This window comes from Pristis pectinata, chromosome 39, assembly GCF_009764475.1.
Source record: "Pristis pectinata isolate sPriPec2 chromosome 39, sPriPec2.1.pri, whole genome shotgun sequence".
NCBI classification, from domain to species: Eukaryota; Metazoa; Chordata; class Chondrichthyes; order Rhinopristiformes; family Pristidae; genus Pristis; species Pristis pectinata.
This window is the reverse complement of record NC_067442.1, coordinates 6289979-6314326: the sequence shown is the minus strand read 5'-3', so window position 1 is coordinate 6314326 and position 24348 is coordinate 6289979. Positions and strand designations below refer to the sequence as shown.

The window sequence follows — 24348 nt, the reverse complement described above, 5'->3', positions numbered from 1 at the left end:
GCCCATAGGATGCTCAAAGCAGCTTGACTCTGTGGTTAAGAAGGCATACGGTGTATTGTCCTTCATCAATCGGGGAATTGAATTTAGGAGCCGAGAGGTATTGTTGCAGCTATATAGGACCCTGGTCAGACCCCACTTGGAGTACTGTGCTCAGTTCTGGTCGCCTCACTACAGGAAGGATGTGGAAGCCGTAGAGAGGGTGCAGAGGAGATTTACAAGGATGCTGCCTGGATGCGGAGCATGCCTTATGAAAGCAGGTTGAGGGAACTCGGCCTTTTCTCCTTGGAGAGACGGAGGATGAGGGGGACCTGATAGAGGTGTATAAGATGAGAGGTATTGATCGGTGGGATAGTCAGAGGCTTTTCCCCAGGGCTGAATGGTGGCCACAAGAGGACACAGGTTTAAGGTGCTGGGGAGTAGGTACAGAGTAGATGTCAGGGGTAAGTTTTTTTACTCAGAGAGTGGTGATGTGCATGGAACGGGCTGCGGCAACGGTGGTGGAGGTGGAACGATAGAGTTCTTTTGGATAGGTACATGAAGCTTGAGAAAAATAGAGGGCTGTGCGTAAGGGCTAGTAATTGTCTAAGGTAGGACATGTTCGGCACAGCTTTGTGGGCCAAAGGGCCTGAATGTGCTGTAGGTTTTCTGTTTCTACATGGTTCCCTGAAATTGGAGTCGCAGGTAGACAGGGTGGTGAAGAAAGCATTTGGCATGATGGCCTTCATCGGTCAGGGCATCGAGCATAGAAGTTGGGAGGTCATGGTGGTCAGGATGCTGGTGAGGCCGCACTTGGAGTATTGAGTTCAGTTTTGATCACCCTGCTGTAGGAAAGATGTTACTAAACTAGAAAGAGTGCAGAGATTTACAAGGATGTTGCCAAGACTTGAGGGACTTTACTCGAGGGGGTTATAGGGAGAGGTTGGACAGGCGAGGACTTTATTCCTTGGAGCGTAGGAGACTGAGGGTGATCTTATAGAGGTGTCTAAAATCATGAGGGGCAGAGACAGGGTGAATGCAGTCAATCTTTTTCTCCAGAGTTGGGGGTATCAAGACCAGAGGGCACAGGTTTAAGGTGAGAGGGGAGAGATTTAAGAGGAACTTGAGGGGCAACATTTTCACCCAGAGGGCAGTCCGTATATGGAACGAGCGGCCAGAGGAAGTGGTTGAGGCAGGGAACATTAAAACATTTAATTGATGGTTGGACTGGTACATGGATGGGAAAGGTTTATAAGGTTCTGGGCCAAACACTGGCAAATGGGACTGGCTTGCATGAACCAGTTGGGCTGTATGACTCTATGACTCTAATCAGACAGTGCCATTTTCTTGTATTAACTCCACAGCCCTGATTCTTTTAATATCACCGTTATAGGAAAGATGGGGTTAAACTGGAGCGCAGAGATTTACGAGGATGTTGCCAGGACTGGAGGGCCTGAGTTATAGGGAGAGGTTGGCCGGGCAGGGTCTTCAGTCCTTGGAACGTAGGAGAATGAGGGGCGACCTTATAGAAGTGTTTAAAATTCTGAGAGGCATTGATAAGGCGGATGGTAACAGTCTTTTCCCCAGGGTAGGGGAGTCCAAAACTAGGGGGCATAGGTTTAGGGTGAGAGGGGAAAGGTTGAAAGGGATCTGAGAGGCAACTTTTTCCACACAGAGGGTGGGGTGTACATGGATCCAGCTGCCAGAGGAAGAGGGTGAGGCAGGTACAATAGTATCATTTAATAAGCACTTGGATAGGTACATGGAGCGGTGAGGCTTGGAGGGATATAGGCCCAACACAGGACATTGGGACTGGCTGGGTGGGCACTGTGGTCGGCACGGACTGGTTGGGCCGAACAGCCTGTATCCCTGTGGTATTGCTCTGCGACTCTGTGGCCACCTGTCAGGAGTGTTGGGGAGAGACTGCCATCGATCCACCACCCTCAGGGTAAAGGATTCTCATCTCCGTCCTGACTCACTGACCATTAAGACTGACCCTTAGTTGTGAGCCACCCCAGGCAAGGGGCAGTCAGTGTAAGTCTAATGTCAGGCCCAGGATTGTCCGGTGATCAATGCCGCCGCCTCTCATTCCTGTAACCTCACGGGACCATTGACCCAGTCCGATCATTGATTCCTCATTTTCCAGTCAGTACAGCAGATCCCTTCGCTCACTCCCTCTGATGGGACAAGGGTGCTGCCTCTCAGCACAAGAGAGGGAGGGAGGGAGGGAGAGAGAGTTTGTACAGTCTCCCTGTGACTGTGTGGGTTTCCTCCGGTTTTTACCCTACACCCCAGCGACATGAGGGGTCGGTGGGTTCATTTGGTGCTGGAAATTGCCCGCAATATGTGGGTGAGTTGGGGGGGGGGGTAAGGAGGGAGAGAGAGGGGGAGAGAGTGTGGGGGGCTGGAAGAGAGAGAGAGAGAGAGAGAGAGTGTGTGTGTGGTGGGGTGGCAGGAAACATGGACAGTGGAAAAACATGGGGTTAATGTGAGATTGGTGGGCACAGATTCAATGGGCAGAAGGGCCTGTTGCTGTGTTGTACCTCTTCTTATGACCTCTGTTGTTGAAGGGAGACCAGACCTGGACATAAGGTCTGGAGGGGTATGGGCTGGGGGCAGGTAAATGGGACTAGCTGAATAATGTTTCAGCACAGACTAGAAGGGCCGAATGGCCTGTTTTCTGTGCTGTAGTTTTTCTATGGTTTCTATAACATTTCAGGTGCAGTCTCACCGTGGCTCGATTTAATTGCAGCAAGATGCCTTCACTCTTGTACTGAAAACCCTCCTGCAATAAAGCCCAACCCACTCGTTGCCTTCATGATGTGTTTGTTGCCCCTGAACCCTTTCAGTGAGTGGTGCACAAGAACAGCCAGGTCCCCTGGACACCAGCACCTCTCCGTCTCTCCGCAGTTACAACACGTCACCCAGGTTTTCCACATTAGTCCAGACCTGGACCATCTACACCCTCCTATTCACCACACAGCCTCAGGGAGAGTCTCTCAATGCCAGAACACCTGCCAGGGAGTGTCTCCCAATGCCAGGGCACTGTCACCACCCTGATTCGCCAGGGAGTGTCTCCAATGCCAAAATTCTCGCCAGGGAGTGTCTCCCAATGTCAGGGCACTGTCACCACATCTGGACAATGCCAGGTCAGTCACCACTTCAGGGAGCGTCTCTCAATGCCAGGTCAGTCACTTCTCCCAGCCTTACCAGGGAGCGTCTCTCAATGCCAGGTCAGTCACTTCTCCCAGCCTTACTAGGGAGCGTCTCTCAATGCCAGGTCAGATTCACCATTCCCAGCCTTACCAGGGAGTGTCTCTAAATGCCGTGCCACAGACACCACTCCCAGCCTCAGCAGGGAGTGTCTCTCAATGCCATGTCAGAATCACTGCTCCCTGATACCAGGGAGCATCTCGCAATGCCAGGCTACAGACACCACTCCCAGCCTCACAGCAAGTCTATCTCAATGCCAGGGCACATACACCACTCTCGGCCTCACCTTCTATCCAACAGATCTCTGCTCCTTAACTACCTGCAGCTCACCTCCTGAAGTACAGTTACCACAACTGACACCTACCCAGAACTGTGGAAAAATCACCCTGTTAACTCAAAAACAGGGCAAATCCAACCACCCAACTAGTGACCACCCTTCCATCTGTCACCAATGCCCAGTCCTGGGTCCAGACCTTATCACAGACTCGGTCCAAACATGGACGGAAGAGCCAAACCCCAGGAGCAAGGTGAGAGTGACCGCCCTTGGCGCCGAGGCAGCGTTTTGACCGAGTGTGGCATCGAGGAGCCCTGGTAAACCTAAAGCCCATGGGCATCAAAGGGAGAGCCCCCCAGTGGTGGGGGGGGGGCCCACCTCACACAAAGGAAGATGGTCAGTCACCCCAGTCCCAGGACTTCACTGCAGGAGGTCCTGGGGGCAGTGCCCTGGGCCCAACCACCTTCCGCTGCTTCCTCGGTGACCTTCCTTCTGCCTGAAGGTCAGAAGCAGGGGACTTCTCTGATGACTGCTCAGATTTCACCTCTTTACTGAGTGGAGCAATCCTTGCCTGTACACAGTGAGACCTGGAGAACGTCCAGAGAGGTAGCCAAGTAACATCATGTCCCAAAAATGCCAGTCAGTGACTGTCTCCAACAAGCCACAGTCTAACCACCTCCCCCTGAGGTATCATTACTCATCCCCCCTCTCCCAACCATCAGCATCCTGCGGGGGAGGGGGGGGTCACGGTTAACTGGATCAGCCACATAAATCCCACATGTATGGGAGCAGTGACTCACCTCCCGGACACCCCCATCAACAAGCACAAGGGTGATGGGACACTCCCTACTTTCCTGGGTGAGTGTAGCACCAACAACTCTCGAGAAGCTCGACACCGTCCGGCAGAGAGCAGCCCCACTCGATCGACACTGCCCCCACCGCACTGCCCACCCCCCCCCGCAACACACCAAGGGATGCCACCACCCGCAGGTTCCCCTCCAACTCTCACACCATCCCGACTTGGAAATCTGTCGCCGTTCCTTTATGGACGCAGGGTGCGAATCCTGGAACTCCCTCCCCGCCAGCACCTCCCCCGCATGGACAGCAGAGGTCCGAGAAGGAGGCTCACATCCCACCCCCACCCCCCCACCTTCTCCAGGGGCTTCCGAGGGCCGGGGTGACAGAGTGCTGCTCGGAGCACTGACACTCAGACGCCAGAAACACCTTGCTGCAGCTCTATTGAAACTTTGTTTTCGGCCGCACTGTGCGCAGTTCTGGTCGCCCCCGTTACAGGAGGGGTGTGGGGGGCTTTGGAGAGGGTGCAGGAGAGGTTCACCAGGATGCTGGCTGGATTAGAAGGCATATGCTCCAAGCAGAGGTTGGACAGACTTGGGTTGTTTCCTCTGGAGCGGCGGAGGCTGAGGGGAGACCCGATAGAGGTTTATAAGATTATGAGAGGCACAGATAGAGTAGACAGTCAGTCTTTTCCCCAGGGTAGAAATACAGAGTACTAGAGGCTGTGCATTGAAGGTGAGAGGGGGGAAAGTTCAAAGGAGATGTGTGGGGCAAGTTTTTTTTTTACACAGAGAGCGGTGGGTGCCCGGAATGTGCTGCCAGGGGCGGGGGTGGAGGCAGATACGATAGAGGGGTTTAAGAGATTGTTAGACAGACACACGGACGTGCAGGGAGTGGAGGGATGTGGACCGTGTGCAGGCAGGAGAGATTTAGTTTAATCCAACACCGTGCTCGGCACAGACACGGTGGGCCGAAGGGCCTGTTCCTGAGCTGTGCTGTTCTGGGTTCTTGGAGAAATTTCTATTCCAGAGGAGGTCCTGCAAGCTGCAGCCTGACAGTTTGAACATTACAGAGAGAGATGGGGTTCAGTGTGTGCCCCCACGCACACACAAACCTGGCCCCTCACCACCCTGCACACAGCGTCCCAGCATCAGTATGAGACCGGCAGCCGTGCTCTTTGTAAACAAGTTTATTCACGTACTGATACAGTGAAACGTCTGGCGGGTAAACTCCACGGTGTCTGGGTAGTAACCGGCTAATGGGTGGGGGGATGGGGGGGGAGGGGTCGCAGGTGCAAGAGAAATGGGGAAGGGTGTGTGAATCTTGAGGCAGAAGGTGGGAGAGGAGGAGGGGCTCTGAGCAGTGCCACTTGGGGCTGAGGGGGAGGGGATGGGGGTCGCAGGGAAGAGGGGATGGGGTGCAAGGGGGGAGGGGGAGAGGGGGCGCGGGGAGGAGGGGAAGAGAGTGTGGGGGGGAGGGCGGGCACACGGGAAGGGGGAGAGGGAGGGGACGTTGGGGGGCAAGGGGATTCTCCGAGCAGCTTCCAGACGGGGGCTGCTCACCAGACCGTACCCGCCCCCACTCCCCACCACCGCCCACAAAGACCAGACAGCCCAGGGACAGAGCACCGACAGTGGGCCCGTCCCACGGCCTGTGGACCCGGTCAAGTGACATTGGTGGTGTGGGGGGGTGGGTGGGAGAGGTGGTGGAATGAGACACAAACCGGCACCCCGAAGGCACACCATCCCCGCCCGAGGCAACCGCAGGGATACATCTGCACCCGGGGGTGGGTGGTCCCGGCAGCGCGAGGCATCCACCAGCTCCCTGGGGACATTCCGGGGAGCGGTGGGTCCGCAGGGTATCCCCGGACAAGGTCGAGCTTCAGTGCGAGATCCGTGTAAATATTCTGATGAACGTTAATCCATAGATAAATCTCTTCCTTCAGGAAACTGCGCTCCCCGCCGACCGCACAAGGGCGGGAGCTGCGATTCTGAGCTGCCGAGAGCGGAGAGGGGGAGATGGCGGGACGGGGCGGCGGGAGGAGGGGGCGGCAGCGCCGGACTCCCATCCCGAGACATCCCCCGACTCTCACACCGACTCCATTTGCAGCTCATCCCCGTCTCCGGACTCCAGCTCGTGGAAGCTGGCGTGGCCCCCGATCGTCACCAGGGTGGCACCTGGATGGGGGGGGGGGGGGGGTGGAGAGAGAGGGGGGGGAAAAGGGGGGGGGGAAAGGGGGGGGAGAGGAGGGGGGGGGAAGAGGGGGGGGGAAGAGGGGGGGGAAGAGGGGGGGGGAAGAGGGGGGGGGAAGAGGGGGGGGGAAGAGGGGGGGGGAAGAGGGGGGGGAAGAGGGGGGGGGAAGAGGGGGGGGGAAGAGGGGGGGGGAAGAGGGGGGGGGGAAGAGGGGGGGGGAAGAGGGGGGGGAAAGAGGGGGGGGAAAGAGGGGGGGAAGGGGGGGGGAAGGGGGGGGGAAGGGGGGGGGAAGGGGGGGGAAGGGGGGGAAGAGGGGGGGGAAGAGGGGGGGGAAGAGGGGGGGGAAGAGGGGGGGGAAGAGGGGGGGGGAAGAGGGGGGGGAAGAGGGGGGGGGAAGAGGGGGGGGGGAGGGGGGGGGGAGGGGGGGGGAGGGGGGGAAGAGGGGGGGGAAGAGGGGGGGGGAAGAGGGGGGGGGAAGAGGGGGGGGAAGAGGGGGGGAGAGGGGGGGAGAGGGGGGGAGAGGGGGGGAGAGGGGGGGCGGGAGAAGGGATGTGGGGGGAGAGGGAGAAGGATGTGGGGGGAGAGGGAGAAGGGATGTGGGGGGAGAGGGTGTGCAGGGGTTCGAGTGGGGTGAGAGGGAGGGGGTGGGGGTGAGAGGGAGGGGGTGGGGGTGAGAGGGATGCAGGGGTGAGGGGAGGGAGGGGGTGGTGGAGAGAGAGGGGAGGGGGTGAGGGGGAGAGCAGGGGTTGGGGAGGTCAGCGAGTGGGGAGAGGGGGATGCAGGGGTTCAGGGAGGAGAGGGGACGGGGTGGGGGACGGGGATGGGGTGGGTGGGTGGGAAGGGGGGGGAGGGGAGGAGGTGGGGGAGGGGGAGAGAGGGAGGGGATGCGGAGAGTGGGGAGTGGGGCATGCAGGGGTTCGGGGAGGGTGGGAAGAGGGGAGGGGGTGGGGGAGAGTGAGGGGGTGGGGGAAGAGGGGAGCGAGGGGTATGCAGGGGTTCAGGGAGAAACCACAGGTTCAGTGAGGGGGGATTGGGGAGGAAGATCATTTAGAGAGGGAGGGAAAGAGACATCAGTTTTGGGGGGGGGGGGCGAAGTGTGTGGTTCAGGGGGAGGGGAGAGGGATGCGTTCAGTGGTCGGGGTTGTAGGGGAGCCGAGAGGTTCAGAGATGACCGATCACTGCAGGGCACAGCTGGGAAGTCCATCGAGATGAACGGGAGCCGGGGAGGGACGCTCAGGAGAGAGGGGAAGGGGAGAGTGGATGAGGATAGGGAGGGTGGGGCGCAGGGTGATGGGGGCTGAGGGGGGAGGGCAGGTCCACTGGGGAGGTGGTGGGATGGGGAGGGGCAGGGAGAGTGGGCGGGGCCCCAGAGGGTATGGGGGAGTGGGCATGGCCAATGGAGGGGCAGGGCCCCAGAGGGAAGGAGGGGCAGAGAGTGAGCAGGTCCCAGGGAGGGCCGGGGCAGAGTGAGTGGGCGCGGCCCGAGGGTAGTGCCCCACAGGGGAGGGGCCGAGAGTGGGTGGGGCCGACTGCGAAGTCTGGCGGAGGGACACGGGAGCGCAGGACGGGCGAGGGGCTGGTGAGGCGGGGGGGGGGGGGGGTCACCCACACCTCCGGCGCTGTGCGGGATCCCGCGGCCCTTTGGTACTCACCCAGCACCCAGAAGACGGCAGAGCCAGCTCCAGCCAGCCAGAAAAAGGGGAAGGCCACGGCTGCGGACAGCCCGTACTGGTGGGCGGGGCTCAGCTCACGGCCTGCGGGCACCAAGGTGGGGCTTAGCTCAGTCCCCAGTCCCTGCACACTGGCCCCCCCCCCCCCCGTTCCCCCGCCTTCCCTGTCTCTACCCCTCCCCCGTCCCTCCCTCCCACCCATTCCGCCCCTCCCCCCGCCCTTCCCCTCCCCCATCCCGCCCCCGTCCCTTCCCCCCTCCCCCTGTCTCTTCCCCTCCCCGTCTCCCCCTCCCCCCCATCCCGTCCCTTTCACCACTCCCACTGCGGGAATCTGAGAGGGGTTGCCCGAGATCACCTGGGCTAGCAAGGGTGGGGGAGAGTAACATGGAGCAGAAACCCCCACCCCTGATGCCCCTCTGTGCCTGACACCAGGACGCTCCCGATCCACCAAACCAGCCCAGGCATGAAGATTTGCCCTCGACCAGCGCACAGCAAGATCCCAGTAACAACCACCCGCTCCCCCCCCAGGACAGACGTAGATTTTTGGACCAAAGATGTAGAACAAGGGCAGGTGGTGCCTGATCGAGACGGGGTGGTGGGGGGGGGGGGGGCGGTGGGAGCTGGTAGTGAGGAACACCCCCTCTTGGCATAGCCCGTAAGTTCAGGGTAAGCGGTTCAGAGGGTTATCCGAAGAATATGTTTCCCCGGGGGCGGGTGTGTTGGAACCTGGAATGCACTGCCTGGGGGTGGGGGGGCTGCGGGGTGGCGAAAGCAAAGACCCTCACAACTTGTAAATTTTTGAGGATGAGAGTTGGGGGCATCCTGTTACAATAGAGGTCATCGGCAAGACCGCACTTGGAGCACTGTGCGCAGTTCTGGTTGCCCAGCTATAGGACGGATGTCACTGAGCTGAAGAGGGGGCAGGAAAGATTCACGGGGACATTCCCGGGACTGGAGGGCTTGAGTTATAAGGACAGGCTGGACAGGCCAGGACTGTTTTCCCTGGAGCGAACGAGGTCGAGGGGTGACCTTATATAAAACCAGGAGGGGAGTCTAAGACTGGAGGAACTCAGCGGGTCTGAGCCGCCTCTGCAGGAGGAAAGGAATTGTCGATGTTTTGGGTCAAAATCTTGCATTGATGCAGAGTTCCTACAGCAGATGGTTTGTTGCTCCGAGTTCCAGCATCTGCAGTCTCCTGTGTCTCCCTTGGACACAGGTGCAATGTGCGAGCAGAAAGGTTTTAAAGGGGGCCAAACTTTTTCCCCCACACAGAGGGTGCTGGGGGTGTGGAACAAGCTTCCAGAGGAAGTGGCAGAGGGGAGGTACAGTTACAAGGTTTAAAAGATATTTGGACAGGTGCATGGATAGGCAAGGTAAAGAAATTTGGTTTGTCCCCTTTGACTCTCACTAACTTTTATCGATGCACCATAGAAAGCATCCTATCAGGATGCATCCCGGCTTGGTACGGCAACTGCTCTGCCCAGGACCGCAAGAAGCTGCAGAGAGTTGTAGACACAGCCCAGCGCATCAGGGACACCAGCCTCCCCTCCTTGGACTCCAGTTGTCTTTACCTATCGATGTCTTGATGTAGCAGCCGGCATAATCAAAGACCCCACCCACCCGGGTCATTCTCTCTCCTCTCCTCTTCCATCGGGTAGAAGATACAGGAGCCTGAGGGCACGTACCACCAGACTTAAGGACAGCTTTTACCCCACTGTGATAAGACTATTGAACGGTTCCCTTATACAATGAGATGGACTCTGACCTCATGATCTACCTTGCTGTGACCTTGCACCTTGTTGCACTGCACTTTAGCTGTGACACTTTACTCTGTACTGTTATTGTTGTTACCTGTACCACCTCAATGCACTCTGTACTAACTCAGTGTAACTGCACTGTGTAATGAATTAACCTGTACGATCAGTTTGCAAGACAAGTGTTTCACTGTACCTCGGTACAAGTGACAATAGTAAACTAATACCAATCGCAGGCAAATGGGGCTCGCTTAGATTGGCATCTTGGTCGGTATGGACCAGACGGAGGGGTCCCTGAAGGAACTGCTATTCAATTGCAGGAGCCTTCAACAGGATCAGCAGCTGCAGCGTGGGCTGATCTTCCTCGCTGCCACTGAATGGCCAAGGGCTGGGGACACGGTCAGTCCCATAGGGGCTAGGCTGGGGGGTGGGGGGGGGGGGGGTGGGTGAGGGGTGGTGGTAGGAGAACCTCCAACGAATCGCAGTGGGAATACCATCTCGCTCACCGAAGAGGACTAGCCTGGACTGGGAGGCCCGCAGGTGGACGATGTAACAGGCGCCAAAGAACACAGCCAGGGCGACGAGCAGCATCGGCGAGGTGACCCTGGGGGGGGGGGAAATAGAACAGAAATCAGCCAAGAGCCCCAGACAGATGGGTTGTGGTGTACACAGTCCGCACTCACCACACTCACCAGGGGGCGTCTCCCAATGACAGATCACATGCACTACACACAGCCTCACCAGGGAGTGTCTCCCAATGACAGGCCACATTCACTACCTACAGCACCAGGGAGTGTCTCCCAATGACAGGTGACATTCAAACTACATACAGCCTCACCAGGGAATGTCTCCCAATGACAGGCCACATTCACTACACACAGCCTCACCAGGGAACGTCTCCCAATGACAGGTCACATTCACTACCTAAGCCTCACCATGGAGCATCTCCCATATATCAGGCCACAGATAGCACTCATAACATTACGAGGAGGAGTTTCTCAATGCCTGGCCTCCAATACCCCTCCTAGTTTCACCAGGGAACATCTCCAAATGCCAAATGCCACCATTCAGCTTAACTAGGGAACGTCACCCATGGTCAGACTGCTATCACCGTTCATCTTGCTTGCGGAGATTACCGTAAGTCAGCTCATTTGTAACCCAGGGAACCCCTGCAGTTTGAGATCTGTGAAGATATCCCTGTCGTGAAGAGAGTCAGCCACCCAAGGCAACTTTAAAAGTCAGCTACTATGAGTCACGAAATCTCCGCAAGCATTTTTCAAACCTATCGCCTCCCAGGCTCTGTCACCATTCCCACGCTCCCTGGTCAAATCATGTAGATGCCACGGCCAAGAAAGCTCACGAGCACCTCTACTTCCTCAGGAGGCTAAAGAAATTCAGTATGTCCCCTTTGACAGATGCCAACTTTTATCGGTGCACCATAGAAAGCATCCTATCTGGATGCATCATGGCTTGGTACGGCAACTGCTCTGCCCAGGACTGCAAGGACCTGCAGAGAGTTGTGGACACCGCCCAGCGCATCACGAACACCAGCCTCCCCTCCTTGGATTCTTGTCTTTACCTCTCGCTGCCTTGGTGAAGCAGCCAGCATAATCAAAGACACCACCCACCCGGGTCATTCTCTCTTCTCTCCTCTTCTATCGGGTAGAAGATACAGGAGCCCGAGGGCATGTACCACCAGGCTGAAGGACAGCTTCTATCCCACGGTGATAAGACTATTGAACGGTTCCCTTATACGATGAGATGGACTCACGATCTACCTTGTTGTGACCTTGCACCTTATTGCACTGCACTTTCTCTGTAGCTGTAACACTTTACTCTGTACCATTATTGTTTTTACCTGTACTACCTCAATGCACTCTGTACTAACCCAATGTAACTGAACTATGTAATGAATTTATCTGTACGATCGGTATGCAAGACAAGTTTTTCACTGTACCTCAGTACGTGACAATAATAAACCAATCCCAATACCCTCACCTGCCTATCGCACCTTCCCCCCTCACCTGGATCCACCTATCCCCCGCCAGCTCTCACCCCACCCCTTCCTTCTTTTTATACTGGCCATCTCCCCAGTCCTGAGGAAGGGTTTCGACCCGAAACGTTGATTGTCCATCTCCCTCCACGGATGCTGCCCGACCCGCTGAGTTCCTCTAGCACTTTGTGTGTGTTGCTCCAGATTGCAGCATCTGCAGTTTCATGTCTCCGTAACTGAACTTATGGAATATATACCGTACCCAGTCATGAATGAATACAGGCCCCCCTGCTTATGAAAGCCCGACTCAAAGACTCTTGTACGTATGATCGAGCTCCCGTGATGCCGAGGCTAAAAGATGAGTCTCTGGGCACGAGCGTCAAATTCTCAAATTTCTGGTAACTGCTCCCCCTCTGTCCTGATCCCCCCCCCCACCGTTATCTGTTCTCTTCTCCTCCTGATCCAACTGGCCCCCATCACCCCTTCCCCCTCCCCCAGCCCTCCATCTGCCCATCACCCACACGGACTCCTCCCACTGCTTCCCCGGATTCCATGCTCCATCGCCCTCTCCTATCAGATTCCATCTTTGGCCCTTTGTCGCTTCCAACTATCACCTCCCAGCTTCTGACAACATTCCCACTCTCCCCCCACCCCCTCCTCCACTCCCCGCTCCCCCCCCCCGCCCCCCAACCAGGATCCACCTATCAGCTGCCGGCTCTTGCTCGACCCCTTCCCCTCCACCTTTTTATAATAATATTAAAATATTTCTCAATGTGGGGCCAATCTCTGGGTAACAAAGGGGTCCAGTTTCCACAATGTCCACAAGTCTGAAAACGGACAAAAATAACTTGATATGGTAACCACAATTCCCATAGTGTTGTAATGGTAACATCAAAAGCACACAAGATCAATGTTTCCAGTAGTGGGAGAGTCCGGGATCCGAGGGCACAGCCTCAGAATAAAGGGACGTCCCTCTAGAACAGAGATGAGGAGGAATTTCTTCAGCCAGAGGGTGAGGAATCTGTGTAATTCATTGCCACAGACGGCTGTGGAGGCCTAGTCACTGGGTGTATTTAAAGGGGAGGTTCATAGGTTCTTGATTAGTAAGGGCGTCAAAGGTTACAGGGAGAAGGCAGGGGAATGGGGTTGAGAGGGAAAAATAAATCAGCCGTGACGGAAAAGACTTGATGGGCCGAATGGCCTAATTCTGTTTCTATGTCTTATGGTCTAACAATTACTAAAAGTGGGGGGGGGAAGAGAGAGAGAGAGAGGGGGGGGGGAGAGAGAAAGAGAGACAGAGAGAGACAGAGACAGAGAGACAGAGAGATCTACTCCTGCCGTTTGTAGGAACAAATTATGCATGTCCACAAATTATGTTGAATTTAATAATATTCTATACGAGGAGGAGAGGAGGAGGATGAGGTGACTTGATGGAGGTGTACAAGATGATAAGAGGCATAGGTCGAGTGGACAGTCAGAGACTTTTTCCCAGGGCAACGATGGCTAACATGAGGGGCCATAATTCAGTTTACAGACAGAACAGAACGCTGATGTAACCTGGGGACTGCCTGAACATGGTGATTTTAAGCCTTTACATGTCGATCCAAACAAATTATCATTAAACGCAGTCATTTAATTAATCTGTTCAGAAAGAGTGGTCTGCAAGTTTCCAAATCTGAAAGTTGCCCACGGCTCACTTTGGAATTTAAAAAGAAAGGACTGCAAGGTAGAAAAAGGACATGGGAGAAATTTCTTTACTCAGAAGGTGGTGAATCTCTCTCCTGGAGGGCTGTGGAAGCCTCAGTCACTGATATCGTTCAGGACAGAGATGGATAGATCTCTGGATAGTCAGGGAATCTAGGGCAGGAAAATGATGCTGTGCTATTTCAAGCTGGGGTCCTGACGAACAGAGGGAGCAAGCGTGAGAACAAGATGGTCAACTCCTGCTTCTAATTCTTGTTACGTTCTTGCAGCTACAGGTTGCAGTCGACATTCACAGGCTCACCAGCGAGCGTCTGGCAACTTCAGGTTGGTCACTGTTCACAGGCTCAGAAACAGGCTCAGTTCACAGCACTGCAGCAGGTCCTTCGGCCCAACTCACCCATGCTGACCAAGATGTCTTCCTGAGCTATCCCAGTTCAGATGAAAGGGTCTCGACCCAAAATGTCGACTGTCTAAGTTCCCCCCATAGAGTCTGTCTGACCTTCTGGCTTTCTCTCAGTAACACCCTCCTGAATCTTTCCTGCACCTTCTCCAGCTTAATGTGACCAGGACTGCACACAATGCTCCCTGTGGTCCCCTGGCTCTCTCGCGCTCTCTCTTGCACTCTGTACAGTTGCAATATAACGTCCCAACTCCCATACTCAATGCCCTGACCGATGAAGACCAGCATGCCAAATGCCTTCTTCACACCACCCTGTCTACCTGTGTCACTACTTTCAGGGAAATATTCGCTTGTACCCTTAGGTCTCTCTGTTCTGCAACACTTCCCAAGCTGCTACCACTTACTGTGCACGTCCTGCCCTAGAACATAGAACAGTACAGCACAGAACAGGCCCTTTGGCCCACAATGTTGTGCTGACACAGCTAATCCCTCCTCCCTACAGAATGCCCACATCCCTCCATCTTCCTCTCATCCATGTGCCCATCCAAGCCCCTCTTAAAAGCCCCCAATGAATTTGCCTCCACCACCCTATCAGGCAACACATTCCAGGCATCCACCGCTCTCTCAGTAAAAAAAAAACCTACCCTTCATGTCTCTTCTGAACCTACCCCCTCTCACCTTAAATGCATGCCCTCTGGTACTGGATCGCTCAATAATGGGAAAAAGATATTGCTTGTCCACTCTATCTATGCCCCTCATAATTTTATACACTTCCAGCAGATCACCCCTCAGCCTCCGCCGCTCCAGAGAAAAGAGCCCAAGTTTGTCCAGCCTCTCCTGATAGCACATGCCCTCTAATCCAGGCAGCAGCCTGGTAAACCTCCTCCTCACCCTCTCTAAAGCCTCGACATCCTTCCTGTAGTGAGGTGACCAGAATTGCACGCAATACTCTAAATGCAGCCTAACCAGAGTTCTATAGAGATGTATCATAACTTCTTGACTCCTGTACTCAGTACCTCGATTAATGACAGCAAGCATTCCACAAGCCTTCTTAACCACCCTGTTTACATGTGTAGCCACTTTCAATGAGCCATGGACTTGCACCCCAAGGTCTCTCTGCTCTTCAACACTGTGAAGGGTCTTGCCGTTGAGAGTGTGCTGCCTCTTGACATTAGTCCCACCAAGGTGCAACACATCACATTTATCCGGGTTAAACTCCATCTGCCATTTCTCTGCCCACATCTGCAGCTGATCTATAGCCTGCTGTGTCCGTTGCCGGTCTCTTACACTATTCACAACCCCGCCAATCTTGGTATCATCTGCAAACTTATTAACCCTGGTTTAACTTCCTGAATTGCAACACTAGGGAGCGTCTTGCAACTCCAGGCTAGTTCCCAATGTCAGTCACAGTTTCCCGACATCAGGCTACCATTATGAAGTGTCTCCAACACCTCGGCCACATACACCAATTTGCAACCCCACCAGGGAGCATCTCTCAAAGAAAGGCTCTAGACACAACCCAAACCTCACTAGGGAACATAGAACAGAACAGCACAGTACAGGCCCTTCAGCCCACAATGTTGTGCCGACATCTTATCCTGCTCTAAGATCTATCTAACCCTTCCCTCCCTCATAGTTCCCCATCTCTCTATCTTTCATGTGTCTATCGAGGAGTCTCTTAAATGTCCCTAATGTATCTGCCTCCATAACATCTGCCAGCAGTGCGTTCCACGCACCCACCACTCTCTGTGTAAAAAAAACTTACCCCTGACATCCGCCTTATATCTTCCTCCAGTCACCTTAAAATCATGTCCCCTCGTATTAGCCATTGTCACCCTGGGAAAATGTCATCCTGGTAAATCTCCTCTGCACCCTCTCTAAAGCTTCCACATCCTTCCTATAATGAGGTGACCAGAACTGAACACAATACTCCAAGTGTGGTCTGACCAGAGTTCTATAGGGCTGCAACATTACCTCACGACTCCTGAACTCAATACCCTGACTAATGAAGGCCAACACTCCATACGCCTTTTTAACAATCCTATCGATCTGTGTGGCAACCTTGAGGGATCTATGGACATGGACACCAAGATCCCTCTGTTCCTCCACACTGCTAAGAGTCCTGTCAGTAACCTTGTATTCTGCCTTCAAATTCGATCTCCTGAAGTGCATCACTTCACACTTTTCTGGGTTGAACTCTCAGCCACTTCTCAGCCCAGCTCTGCATTCTATCAATGTCCTGTTGTAATCTACAGCAACGTTCTACACTATCCACAACACCACCAACCTTTGAATCATCAGCAAACTTACTAACCCACCCTTCCATATCTCCATCCAAGTCATTTATAAAAATCACAAAGAGCAGAGGTCCCAGAACAGCTCCCTGCAGAACACCACTGGTCACCGACCTCCAGGCAGAATACGTTCCATCTACCACCACCCTCTATGGGCGAGCCAATTCTGAATCCACACAGCCAAGTTTCCCTGGATCCTATGCCTCATGACTTTCTGAATAAGCCTTCCACCTTATCAAACACCTTACTAAAACCCACGTACACCACATCCACTGCTCTACCTTCATCAATGTGCTTTGTCACATCCTCAATCAGGCTTGTGAGGTATGACCTGTCCCTAATCACCCTGTGCTTCTCCAAATGCCCATAAATCCTGTCTCTAAGAACCTTCTCCAGTAATTTGCCTACCCTACCACTAAAGTAAGACTCACTGGTCTGCAATTCCCAGGGTTATCCCTACTCCCTTTCTTAAACAAAGGAACAACATTTGCCACCCTCCAATCATCTGGCACCGCTCCTGTGGCCAGTGAGGACGCAAAGATCGTCACGAAACCTTGGATATATCCTGTCCGGCCCCGGTGCCTTATCTATCCTAATGTTTTACAAAAGTTCCAGCACATTCTCTTCCCTCACGTCGACATGCCCTCACGTATCAGCCTGTCATACGCCATCCTCACAAGCATCAAGGTCTCTCTCACTCGTGAATACTGAAATAAAGTATTCATTAAGGACCTCCCCTACCGCTGCCGACTCCAGGCACGTTTCCTCTTTTTTCTCTGATCGGTCCTACCCTCACTCTAGTCATCCTCCTATTCTTCACATGCGTGTAGAATGCCTGGAAGATCTCCCAACAAGCCGCAAACACCTTTGATAGCCTCTGGGGAACACCTCCTGCGCCAAGTCACAGTAAATATTCACAGACTGAGAGAACAGCCCGTCTCTCAAACCCAGGCTGGTCATCACCACTCAGGGCCTTACTAGGGAATGCCACCCAATGCTAAACTGCATGCAACACTCTGAACCACTCTGGGGATAGTCTCCCAATAACAGACCATAAACCCATTCACAGCCACATGAGGTGGTATTGCCAACTGACAGATGGCAGTTGACCTCGTCAATTCACTACGAGCGTCTCTGGATGCCAGCGGCCACAGTCAGTCTCAACAGGGCCAAGGCACCCTCACCATTCACAGCTTGAGCAGGGAGTATCGCTCAATGCCAGGCCAGATTCACCTGTACAAAAGCCTCAATAGGGAATATCTCCTAATTCCAGGCCACCATCACTACACATATAACAAGAGAGCATCTGACAATGTCAGGCCGTGCTCACGGCCTCACCAGGGAGTGTCTCTCAATGGCAGGCCACACTCACAACACCAGGGAACATCTCCCAATGCAAGGCCACATTCACAGCCTCATGAGCGAGCTTCACCCAATGGTGGGCCACACTGACAGCACAGGGAGAGTCCCTCAGTGGTGGGCCGCATTCCCAAGCCTCACCAGGGAGTGTCGCTCAGTGGCGGGCCACATTCAATAGCCACATTAGGGACCATCTCCCAACGGCAGGCCACATTCAATAGCCACACCAGGGAGCGTCTCCCAATGGCAGGCCACAATGTCAGGGTCACCAAGGCGTGTCTCCCAATGGCTGCCGCACCCACCACCGCCCCAGGGACAACCATCTGCCCCGTCCCTCCTCATCCACTCCCCCGTCAGTGTGAGCAGTCGCAGGGCAGGCGTGCACCCCGGATACCACCCCCCACCCATCCCCCCCCCCCCCCCCCCCCCCCCCCCCAGGACCCCACCCACTCGGCACTCACACGCAGTAGACGATGAGGCCCAGGAAGACGAAGACGTAGTTACTCTGGAAGTACTCCACGTTCCTCACCAGCCGCTTGCACATCTCGCCCAGGTTCTTGGGCCTCGAGAAGCGCTTCTGGTCGATGAAGTTGGCCCAGGGGCGGATGGTCAGCCGGCGCTTTTCGATCCACTCCTTGGCTGGGCCCTGCGAGATGATCTTGGGGATGTAGATCCTGACAAGGGGGGAGGAGAAGGAGGGAAGTGGTTCAGGTACATGTGGAAAGATGGAGTGATCTTTGCTAGGTAGCCCCCAACCTAGTGCTGGCGCAGGGGATCACAAAGCTCCTACCCACGGGGGCGGGGGATAGTGCCCGTCAACACACACATCCTCTGTCCACTGGGTACTGCCCTGTGACAGACCACATAGCACATGGCAGGCTCCTCCACAGACTGACTGTCCTCACACGGGGCAGGCTCTGCCCACAGACTGACCCCGCCGTCACACAGCGGGACATGCTCCGCTCACAGACTAATCAAGCCTCTCTCAGTCAGTGGACTGTGGTGCTAGTGGAGAGGTGCAGGCAGGTGAGGAGGGGTTGATGGGTGACGGAAGGGTGCAGGGGTCAGAACGCGGGAGTTTGATCTCATTACCTGCCTGTTACCCCGGTCGCCTCCTCCTCCTTGGTGAGGGAGAACACGTCCTCTGCCTTGGTCGCCATGGTTCCCGGACGGTGCTAACTTCACCACAGTGGTGGGGAGTAACTGAAAGAAAGAGACACAAAAGAGGTTGCTCCCCCTCTGCCAGGGTACAGGGGACCCCAGACTGACCCTGGGCACAGGTGTCCCCAGACGGACACTACTCCCCCAGGATAATGAACCTAGAATGACCCGGGTTACAGGTATCACCTGACTGACGCTGTCCCTGGGTACAAATATCCCCAGACTGACTCTGTTGCCCCTGTTCCTGAGTACAGGTATCCATGCATTGACTCCGTCCCTGGGTACAGATCCCCGGATCAACCTCGCTCCCTCGACCCTGGGTACAGGTTACCCCCAACCGACCCTATCCCTGGGAAGAGGTATCCCCAAACTGACCCTGGAAACATGTGTCCACAGAACGACCCTGTTTCCCCCTGGGTACAGGCATCCCCGGAATGACCCTGGTCCCCCTGGGTACAAGTATCCCCAGACCGAACACGGTCCCTCTGGGTACAAGTATCCCCAGACCGAACCTGCTCCCCCTGGGTACAGGTATCCCCAGACTGAACCTGCTCCCCCTGGGTACAGGTATCCCCAGACTGAACCTGCTCCCCCTGGGTACAGGTATCCCCAGACTGAACCTGCTCCCCCTGGGTACAGGCATCCCTGGACTGAACTCGCTTCCCCTGGGTACAGGTATTCCCGGACCGACCTCACTCCCCCCGGGTACAGGTATTCCCGGACCGACCCCACTCCCCCCTGGGTACAGGTATCCCCGACTGACACCATTCCCCCCGGGTACAGGTATCCCCGGACCGACCCCACTCCCCCCTGGGTACAGGTGTCCCCGGACCGACCCCGGTCCCCCCGGCTACAGGTGTCCCCGGACTGTACCCCTGGGTACGTGTCCCCGGGTACAGGTACCCCCAGTCTGACCCCACTCCCCGCGGGTACAGGTATCCCCGGACTGACCCCACTCCCCCCGGGTATAGGTATCCCCGGACCGACCCCACTCCCCCCGGGTATAGGTATCCCCGGACCGACCCCACTCCCCCCGGGTACAGGTATCCCCGGACCGACCCCACTCCCCCCGGGTACAGGTGTCCCCGGACTGTACCCCTGGGTACGTGTCCCCGGGTACAGGTACCCCCAGTCTGACCCCACTCCCCGCGGGTACAGGTATCCCCGGACTGACCTCACTCCCCCCGGGTACAGGTATCCCCGGAGCGACCCCACTCCCCCCTGGGTACAGGTATCCCCGACAGACACCATTCCCCCCGGGTACAGGTATCCCCGGACCGACCCCACTCCCCCCTGGGTACAGGTGTCCCCGGACCGACCCCGGTCCCCCCGGGTACAGGTGTCCCCGGACTGTACCCCTGGGTACGTCCCCGGGTACAGGTACCCCCAGTCTGACCCCACTCCCCGCGGGTACAGGTATCCCCGGACTGACCCCACTCCCCCCGGGTACAGGTGTCCCCGGACCGACCCCACTCCCCCCTGGGTACAGGTGTCCCCGGACCGACCCCACTCCCCCCGGGTACAGGTATCCCCGGACCGACCCCGGTCCCCCCTGGGTACAGGTGTCCCCGGACCGACCCCGGTCCCCCCGGGTACAGGTGTCCCCGGACCGACCCCGGTCCCCCCGGGTACAGGTATCCCCGGACCGACCCCGGTCCCCCCCGGGTACAGGTATCCCCGGACCGACCCCGGTCCCCCCCGGGTACAGGTATCCCCGGACCGACCCCACTCCCCCCGGGTACAGGTGTCCCCGGACCGACCCCGGTCCCCCCGGGTACAGGTGTCCCCGGACCGACCCCGGTCCCCCCGGGTACAGGTATCCCCGGACCGACCCCACTCCCCCCGGGTACAGGTATCCCCGGACCGACCCCGGTCCCCCCGGGTACAGGTGTCCCCGGACCGACCCCGGTCCCCCCGGGTACAGGTGTCCCCGGACCGACCCCACTCCCCCCTGGGTACAGGTGTCCCCGGACCGACCCCACTCCCCCCGGGTACAGGTATCCCGGACCGACCCCGGTCCCCCCTGGGTACAGGTGTCCCCGGACCGACCCCGGTCCCCCCGGGTACAGGTGTCCCCGGACCGACCCCGGTCCCCCCGGGTACAGGTATCCCCGGACCGACCCCGGTCCCCCCCGGGTACAGGTATCCCCGGACCGACCCCGGTCCCCCCCGGGTACAGGTATCCCCGGACCGACCCCACTCCCCCCGGGTCCAGGTGTCCCCGGACCGACCCCGGTCCCCCCGGGTACAGGTGTCCCCGGACCGACCCCGGTCCCCCCGGGTACAGGTGTCCCCGGACCGACCCCACTCCCCCCGGGTACAGGTGTCCCCGAGTACAGGTACCCCCAGTCTGACGCCACTCCTCCCGGGTACAGAGGTGTCCGCGGACGGGTCGCGGTCCCGGGGTCTCCGCCCCCCCCGGACGTCCCGTCTCCAGCGGGACCCCCCCCTCCCCACCTCTCTCGCCGCTTCTTCCGGTGTCCAGTTGGCAGCGGAATTGACGTCATAGGGAACGTTTCCGCCTCTCCGCGGTTCCTCCAATCAGGGGGCAGGAGGCGGGCGGTGTGCGACGGCCGACCAATCGGAGAGCGTCAGCGCCGGGAGGAGCCAATCAGCGACCAGGTGGTTTGGAGGCGGGTCAGACGGTGACGTGAGGGGGCGGAGCCGCGCGTCCGGCTGTCGCCAGTTGCCAGGTGACGGCGGACGTTCGGCCAATCAGCGCAGAGCGGAGGCGGCGGCGGCCAATCAGGCGAGAGCTCAGGAAATGTAAATTAGACACAGCCCCGGGAGGGAGGGAGCGCCGAGGGTGGGCGGTGAGGGAGGGAGCGCCGCGCCGGGGGAGGGGCGGTGAGGGAGGGAGCGCCGCGCCGGGGGTGGGCGGTGAGGGAGGGAGCGCCGCGCCGGGGGAGGGGCGGTGAGGGAGGGAGCGCCGCGCCGGGGGTGGGCGGCGAGGGAGGGAGCGCCGCGCCGGGGGAGGGGCGGTGAGGGAGGGAGCGCCGCGCCGGGGGTGGGCGGTGAGGGAGGGAGCGCCGCGCCGGGGGTGGGCGGTGAGGGAGGGAGCTCCGCGCCGGGGGAGGGCGGTGAGGGAGGGAGCGCCGCGCCGGGGGTGGGCGGTGAGGGAGGGAGCGCCGCGCCGGGGGAGGGGCGGTGAGGGAGGGAGCGCCGCGCCGGGGGAGGGGCGGTGAGGGAGGGAGCGCCGCGCCGGGGGAGGGGCGGTGAGGGAGGGAGCGCCGCGCCGGGGGTGGGCGGTGAGGGAGGGAGCGCCGCGCCGAGGGTGGGCGGTGAGGGAGGGAGCGCCGCGCCGGGGGAGGGGTGGTGGAGGAGGGAGCGCCGCGCCGGGGGAGGGCGGTGAGGGAGGGAGCGCCGCGCCGGGGGAGGGGCGGTGAGGGAGGGAGCGCCGCGCCGGGGGAGGGGCGGTGAGGGAGGGAGCGCCGCGCCGGGGGAGGGGCGGTGAGGGAGGGAGCGCCGCGCCGGGGGAGGGGCGGTGAGGGAGGGAGCGCCGCGACGTGGGAGGGGCGGTGAGGGAGGGAGCGCCGCGACGTGGGCGGGGCAGTGAGGGAGGGAGCGCCGCGCTGTTGGATCTTTGTGGTGTAAGTCCTGGCCGTCACTGATGTCCCTTGTTCCACCTCTCGCCTGATACTGTTCCTTCCTGCAGCCACTTCTTGCCTCTACCCCCCACCCCCCACCCCCCAGGTGCTGTTCCATCCTCTCCTCCCTCCTCCATCTGCCTCGGTATTCACCATGGAGGAGGACGTGGTCGGCTGGTAAGATCAGGGAGGGGTGTGTTACTGATCTGGGGCACACTGAGATCGAGAAACAGGGGGGGGGGTCTTGGTTCCATTTGAGGGACATGAAGTGGGATAAGTGCCCAGGACCTAATGGGATGTGTCCCAGGAGAGAGAGGCAAGGAGATTGCTGAGGCCTCGACAAAGATCCTTGTGCCCCCTCCAGCCGCCGGTGAGGTATCCAAGGACTGGAGAGTGGCCAATGTCCATCCTCTTGTTTCGGAAGGACAATGGGGATGATTCAGGGAATTATAGGCAAAAGGGCAGTGTAGCGGTTAGCGTAACGCTTTACAGTGCCAGCGACCCGGGTTCAATTCCGGCTGCTGTCTGTAGGGAGTTTGTGCGTTCTCCCCGTGACTGTGTGGGTTTCCTCCGGGTGCTCCGGTTTCCTCCCACATTCCAAAAGACGTACGGGTTAGGAAGTTGTAGGGCATGCTGTGTCGGCGCCGGAAGCGTGGCGACATTTGCAGGCTGCCTCCAGAACACTCTACGCAAAAAGATGCATTTCACTGTGTGTTTCGATGTACACGTGACTAATAAAGATCTTATCCTATCAGTGGTAGGGAAGCTATTGGAGAGGATCCTTAGGGATAGGATTTACTCACATTTGGAACATCTTGGGCTTTTTAGGAATAGTCAGCGTGGCTTTGTGCGAAGGAAGGTTTGATTGAGTTTTTTTTGAGAAGGTGGGGAAGGTGATTGATGAGGGGAGTGGATGTTGTCTACGTGGACTTTACTGAGGCCCATCACGGACACCAGCCTGCCCTCCATGATCATTACCTCTCGCTGCCTTGGTGAAGCAGCCAGTATAATCAAAGACCCCACCCACCCGTGTTATCCTCTCTTCTCTCTTCCAATGGGCAGAAGATACAGGAGCCTGAGGGCACGTACCACCAGGCTCAAGGACAGCCTCTATCCCATGGTGAAAAGACTATTGAACAGTTCCCCTATACAATGAGATGGACTCTGACCTCACGATCTACCTTGTTGTGACCTTGCACCTTATTGCACTGCACTTTCTCTGTAGCTGTGACACTTTACTCTGTACTGTTATTTTTTTTACCTGTAGTACACCAATGCACTCTGTACTAACCCAATGTAACTGCACTGTGTAATGAATTGACCTGTACGATTGGTATGCAAGACAAGTTTTTCACTGTACCTCGGTACAAGTGACAATAATAAACCAATACCAATACCCTTGATGAGGTCCGTCATGGTTGGCTGATCCAGAAGATTAAAGTGTGTGGGGAATCTGTAGACTGGGTTTAAAACTGGTTTGGCCATAGAAGACGGAGGACAGTGGTGGAGGGGAGTTATTCTGACAAGAGTTCTGTGACCAGTGGTGTTCGGCAGGGATCGGTGCTGGGACCTCTGCTGTTTGTCATGTATAAATGACGGATGAAAATGTAGGTGAGCCCATTAGTAAGTTTGCAGACGACACAAACATCGTTAGAGTTATGGATAGTGAGCAAGGTTGTCAAAGGATTCAGCGGGATACAATCCAGTTGCAGATATGGGCGGAGAAGTGGCAGATGGAGTTTAACTCGGACAAGTGAACCTCTGGTCGGTTTGTTCCCAGGACTGGGCAAGGTGCTCATTCACAGGTTGAGGCAGCAGGCAGTTGAGGATACTGCCTGAACTGTCCGCCTACCCTTCTTCTGGGTTATGTCAGTGCCTGTGTATTAGTATTGGTTTATTATTGTCACTTGTACCGAGGTACAGTGAAAAACTTGCCTTACAAACCGATTGCACAGGTCAATTCATTACACAGTGC

The 24348-nt window shown here is 57.1% G+C and overlaps 2 protein-coding genes across 6 annotated transcripts; one reads left to right on the top strand and one right to left on the bottom strand.

Annotated features, from left to right (window-relative positions):
* Positions 1–5432: 5432 nt before the first annotated feature.
* Positions 5433–21294, bottom strand: rabac1 (Rab acceptor 1 (prenylated)). Of its 5 annotated transcripts, none has more exons than XM_052045388.1 (6): positions 21244–21294; positions 18718–18828; positions 18087–18299; positions 10382–10479; positions 8104–8205; positions 5433–6435 (listed from the first exon to the last, which is right to left on the bottom strand). In XM_052045388.1, exons 2-6 carry the CDS (start codon positions 18783–18785, stop codon positions 6347–6349), a joined length of 570 nt encoding a protein of 189 aa, XP_051901348.1. In that variant the 5' UTR covers positions 18786–18828; positions 21244–21294; the 3' UTR covers positions 5433–6346. The 5 variants fall into 5 exon arrangements, with proteins under 5 accessions (XP_051901348.1, XP_051901349.1, XP_051901350.1 ...); XM_052045389.1 differs by having other exon boundaries at positions 21130–21265; XM_052045390.1 differs by lacking the exon at positions 21244–21294 and adding an exon at positions 20171–20182.
* On the top strand, positions 18784–21556 carry LOC127587186 (basic proline-rich protein-like). Its single transcript, XM_052045379.1, has 3 exons — positions 18784–18797; positions 19210–21103; positions 21332–21556. The coding sequence occupies exons 1-3, from the start codon at positions 18784–18786 to the stop codon at positions 21554–21556; spliced, it is 2133 nt and encodes a 710-aa protein (XP_051901339.1).
* The last annotated feature ends 2792 nt before the right edge of the window (positions 21557–24348 follow it).